The sequence below is a fragment of the Lepidochelys kempii genome, chromosome 3 (assembly GCF_965140285.1).
Source record: "Lepidochelys kempii isolate rLepKem1 chromosome 3, rLepKem1.hap1, whole genome shotgun sequence".
In the NCBI taxonomy this organism is placed as follows: Eukaryota; Metazoa; Chordata; order Testudines; family Cheloniidae; genus Lepidochelys; species Lepidochelys kempii.
The window spans coordinates 64791530-64797204 of NC_136382.1; the positions used below are offsets into that span (position 1 = coordinate 64791530).

A 5675-nucleotide genomic window follows, 5' to 3' on the forward strand; every position below is an offset into this window, starting at 1 on the left:
TAGCTTTTACATTTCCTGAAGAACTCACAGGAAAGGTGCTTCAGTAAACAAGTCAGGTTCCTGTTAAATTTGCCGTCAAAGATAAAAGTACAAAGGGTGGCAAAAATAATCTTGTCTTAGTAGCTCTGTAATGACAAGGGGAGAACACACTTCCAGGATAACAGTTCCCTTTCCAAACACACATTTTTAAACATCATCTTCTTTTACCCGAAACTTAAATGATGCAGAAAATACTGCACTAGGATTTCAAAACCAGTCCTCCCCCAAGAGATGTTTCTGAAGTGAAAATAGTGAAACGGTCGATTTCTTCTCCTCCCCCTCCCCCCCCCCCGTCTCTTGGGCGAGGAAATGAAAGTGAAAGTTATAGTTCCAATGTAAAGTGATTCCATTTAAATAAAGTACAGTACTAAACTTGTAAATGCAGTGTGACAACCAGATCAAAGATGTTTAATATTTGCATAAAAATATATATATATAATATATATATAAAATATAATTTTAAGCAACCGTGCAACACTCTTAAAAAGGATTCATTTCACATTTACTAAATTCTAGTGGTCCTGGAATGCATAATGCATTCTATTAAAATATTTCTTTAAATATTAACAATTAGTGTTCAAATGACCAACTAATACAATATTCTTTAGCTGTCAGGGGGTTTAAATAACCTATCTTTGATCCACGTTCCACTGAATTATACATCATGGAGGTATGCAGTCACAAAGTTAGTGGGTTAAATGTCAAAATGGTATTACAGTACAAAATGTGAAAAAAGGCATCAGCTAATCAAATGTTTATCCATTTGTGGAATTATTATGGCTCACAGGCAACTCACTGAATTACTGTAATCTTTGTTCTTGCAACCAAAGACATTATTTGTATCCCACCTTAATCCTGACTGGTTCATTTACTGCAAATTCTCAGGTGTGGGTTATAAATTCACGGCAAGGTGCTCACTGTCCTATGACATCCTGTTGCAAACTGGAAAACACACAGTACTTTATTTAAACATTCCTTAATTGCTACATTTTCCGAGACCACATTTAATATATACATTGTGTATGCGCATGTGTGTGTATTTTTATATATACACACACCCGCGCACACACAAACATACACACACACACACGTACCTATGATAACATCACACTGACAATATTAACTTTATACAAGTATTTGCCAAGGAAAAAATAGGGCATTTTCTCCACCACTGATTCACAAGCTTGGTTTTTTGTTTGCTTGTTTTGTTTGTTTGTCTTCTTGTGTCCCTGATAAAACAAAATGCACGGTAAAAACCACAAAACTATATTTTTCTCACTTCAAATTTTCTGAAAGCATCAGGCACTTTTGATTAACATTGGTGTGTACAAATATAGTAAATTATTTTTATAGTCTACTGTATCTCCTTTGCTTGGATCACTTATTTGTGAAATCTTTGGTCCTTGAGCATATATTGTTTGCTACAGCTGTTTTTCTTGCATTTTCACATTTTTAAAATGTGAAGCACGCATGCAGCTGTAAAGAATGGACTGTATCATCATGTGTTTTTTCTGGTTTTATGATAACTCTACCAATCTCCTACTGTTCATTTGGAGCAAGCTGTTTCTGTTAAAGCATTCTATTCAAGCAAGCTATACATTCTACACGATCATTCCATAGACAGCACTTGTTGCAAGTCCCAAAGGCAGTAATTCCAATATACATTTTATTTCAACTTATCTCTGCTTCATGCCTCTACTTTTAACTCCTGAATATATGTAAGCAAATTGTTTTGTTTTTTGTATTTTTTTTTCATATTCTCCCTTTTGCAGATCCCATTCTAAAAAAAGGCTTTCCAACCTTCTCTATGCCAAAGCTATGGGAGCAGGTATTGCCACCCATATTGTCATCAAGCATTCCTCCCTTGTTTATTTCAGGGGAAGCTATTTGCTTTTAATGACAGGTCTCTTGTGCTCTGGGGTAGAATCCAATTATTTCTGCTTCTTTTTCTAGATCATGCTCACACAATTTATAAGAAGAACCACAAGCTTTACCAAACTTGATAGCTAGAGCAGATCATCATTGCACAAAACACCCCATTTTAAGGAGCATATCACCCCTTTCTGCTTGTTAGAAAATGTTCTCCCCACCAGGTGTATTAAAACTGTCCTTAATTGCAGGGCAACCAAGTCGAGTATGTGTGCTGCTGGCATGTGAATACCGGCTGAACCTGGGCAATATAGTAATTGCTAAAGTTGGCATCTGCTACATATGGGGCTGGCTGGTAATAGCAGGTGACATTGGCCACATTGGGGATGATATTTTGCTCAGCAAGGACACGGATGGCCAGCATGGTGATAAGATTTAGAGTCTGTCTCCTCTCATGTCCCATCAGGCACACTGTGCTCTCATTCACCACACCATGAAGGGTCATGAGATAGTCATACTTGCGGTCCTCTAATCCCACAAAGTGGTTCTGCAAGTAAGACTCCAACTTTCTTTGCTGTTCTCCAATGTCTGAGAAGTCAATGAAAAACCTGGAACACATGTATCTCTGAAGGGACTTAATCTCAGATTCTGAGGCAGCCCTAAAGCCCCTTACCAAAAGGTTGCAGTACTTAAGAAGGCCACCTCCTCTGATTTCTTCTGGGTTTCTGGTGGCAATTATCTTGTTGCAGAGGTGATCAAAGGCTTCTTGAAAATCCCCATAGACACTCTCACCAATGATGGTCGGGTGAAAAGTTTCAGTCATGGGATTCTCTGAGCATTCATAAAAAAGCAGAAGGGAGTCTAATTTGATTTGAAAAGAGTCTACACTGAACTCAAACTGCCTCCTCAGAGAATCCACAAACTTCAGCTCCACGTTTTTGCCACTGTTGTTGGACAAGGAGATGAGACTCCACCGGTCTGAATCATTGCACACTTTTACCATTTTCTGCACATAAGCTTCCTATAATTTGAAAGACAAAATGAACAGATGAAGAAACCAATACAAGCAATTCCCCTTCACAGACTTCATTTGCATATTCTCCCACCTCCACCCTGTGCCCGCTTTGTGCAAAGTATTTTAAGGATTCTGGATAAAAACTGAAGGAGACATATTTAACATAGGTGGTGGCACCATAATAGTTGCAAGGGGTGATGGGAGTGGTATTCCTTATGGGATTGTGCTATGTCAGGAACAACTTTTGCAACCATGTTTTTTTAAGCACTTCTAACCATTATATATATATATAGAGAGAGAGAGAGAGAGAGAGAGACACCTTACAAAATCGATTGCACACATAGTATATATGCACACACACTCGCTTTCTGTCTCACACATACAATCATTCCTGGGGATCTGAAAGATCACCATTAAAATATAATAAAAAAGCATTTCTATAAGCACCACGAAAATATATTTTCTACATTTTCAAACTAATCAAAGCTTGTACTTTCAGCACAGCTCCCCCAAAACACTCCCAAATTTTAAAAATGCCCCCAAAACCAGACAAAATAGGTATATGCTATTTGGCATAAGCTATTTAGCATAAACTATAATAAACTCAGAAAGTGAATCCTGTTCAAGACAAGAATTTCTGTTTAAAACAAGGAACTGTACAGCTTCTCCATCCGTCTGGGAAAAGTGCTCACTGCAAAGAGTATTTTTTCCCTGCAGATACATATAAATATTCAATGAGCTTAAGATACTTTTAAACTATGCTTCCCTCCCTCTGAGTGACTCTTAAAATGAGGCTCTGTAAACTCCAACTTTCTAAGTAAATGTAACCCAATAACCATAATGACAAAAGGGGAAAAAAAGTTCACTAATCCTGCCTGGCTCCTCCTCCTCATTAGCTCAGTATGTATTGCCGTTATCGCTTTGCTGCAAGTCAAACTCTCTTTGGTTTCGCTGGGGTTTAAAATGAGAGAAGAGTCACTTTTAAAGACATGTTGTAGGCGTCAATTTCATGACACCCTTGCCTCCCCCCAGCTCCACTGTTACAAAGTGCTCCTTCCCTTGGCTGTGTGTCTGGACAAGTCCAGGTTTACCTTGAGGGTAAGCGGGGTGATCTTCTCCTTGTTAACTCCGTCAGGTAAGAAATCCAAAAGGCAGTCCAAGACCACGTCCTTCACAGTCTGAAACTCGGCTTCCCCCTTGAGGTCTGCGCAGAAGATGAGGTCCAAGTCCTTGTAGCCCAGGCCACTGTCTTGGTGCAGGATGTGGCTGGCTGCCGAGCCGTTGAGTCGCACGTCTCGGACCCCAATGCACTTCTCCTCCAGGCGGCTCCGCACCACCTTCACGATCTGCCGGGGCTGCATCTCCAGCGTGGGGAAGTTGCCCCGGCCGTGGATGGGGATGGTCTCGCTCAGGATGCGATCCAAGCGCCGCACCTGTTCCCAGCTCAGCACGTTGCAATGAGGGTTCTCGCCGCAAGTGCCCGTGCAATGCCCACTACCGCTGCAGCTGGGGCTGCGGGCGTTTTCATCGTCAGCCATGGTCCGCAGCCGTTTCCTCTCGGGAGCCTGGTTGGTCCCTTTTGCGAGATGCCGCCTTGCTTCGCTCTTAACGGAACAGGAAAGCAAGCGGTGAGCGCGGGGTTTGACATGCCCAGTTAGACCCGCTCCGCTACTGCATCACAGCGGGGCTTTAGCGCTCACGGTCGCCTAACCGCCGAGCTGGCTGCGGCCCCCCGGCTCCCACCCACAGACGCGGCGCTTATAGATGCAGACCCCCGGGGATCCCACTCGCCCGGACGCGCACACGCAGCCCACCCCGCCCAAAGGAAGAGATCGCTCCGAGCTTTATCACCTGGGGAGAGACAGCCCAGTGGCGCTGCGCCTCTGCCCGGCCGCTATCGGCCCCGCTTTCCGCTTCTCCTCGCCCGCTGGCTTGCTCGGCGCCGGCTGCTGCGCTGCGCTGCGCTGCGCTGCTGTGGCCGCCCGCCCGCCCCGGGTGCTGCTGTCTCTGGAGCTTTCGTAGTTCTGCCCGGGAAATGTCCCCAGTAGTTTTTATATGGGGTTTCTCCGCTCTTCCGGGGCTCCGAGTTACACGCTCCCCACGCCCCCTTCATTTGCATGGACAGCCCGCTGCAGCCCTTGGCGAGGCTCCCCCGCCACGCCCACCTCATATGCATAAACAGCTGTTCTCGGCGCTCGCCGCCGAGCCTACGGTCGTTCCAGAACCGCCCTTCGCCCCAAGCCCTTCGCCCCAAGCCCTACCTCGGAGCAGGGGTGGCGGGGGGGAGGGGGGGGGGGTTGAGCAAAGCTGGAGCTACTCAGATCCTGCCACTGCCCCCAAAACTGTAGCGCGGAACGAGCAAAAGAATCCCCTGTCCAGCCATTGGTCCCCCACTAAAGCAAAATTCGGACCCTTAGGCATCCCACACCAGAAATGCTGTACTACCCGCATATGGCAGCTGGATCCAGTCAAAATTTGCCTCCTAATCCCCAAATGCGAATGCCTAAACAGATACTATGTGGAGCTGCTCCTACTTCGCCAAAAAAAATTCTAAACCTCGAGGTATCCCTGTAGAGGAGCGCCACAAAATGCCAAAGCTGGCACACGGAGCCTACAGAATCCACCCAGTTTTTGGCCCTTCCTTCCCAAATCCCCTCTGTAGCTACTTCTACTGCCCCGGCAAATGGGGACCGTGGTGCACCCACATATGTACGTGGATCCAGCAGCCTCTTATCCCCCTCTCCTCCCCCAT

At 45.0% G+C, this 5675-nt stretch overlaps 1 protein-coding gene across 1 annotated transcript; it reads right to left on the bottom strand.

Annotated features, from left to right (window-relative positions):
* Positions 1-422: 422 nt before the first annotated feature.
* Positions 423-4982, bottom strand: TENT5A (terminal nucleotidyltransferase 5A). The gene is made up of 3 exons (XM_073336537.2): positions 4775-4982; positions 4015-4527; positions 423-2929 (listed from the first exon to the last, which is right to left on the bottom strand). Exons 2-3 carry the CDS (start codon positions 4459-4461, stop codon positions 2150-2152), a joined length of 1227 nt encoding a protein of 408 aa, XP_073192638.1. The 5' UTR covers positions 4462-4527; positions 4775-4982; the 3' UTR covers positions 423-2149.
* Positions 4983-5675: the final 693 nt, after the last annotated feature.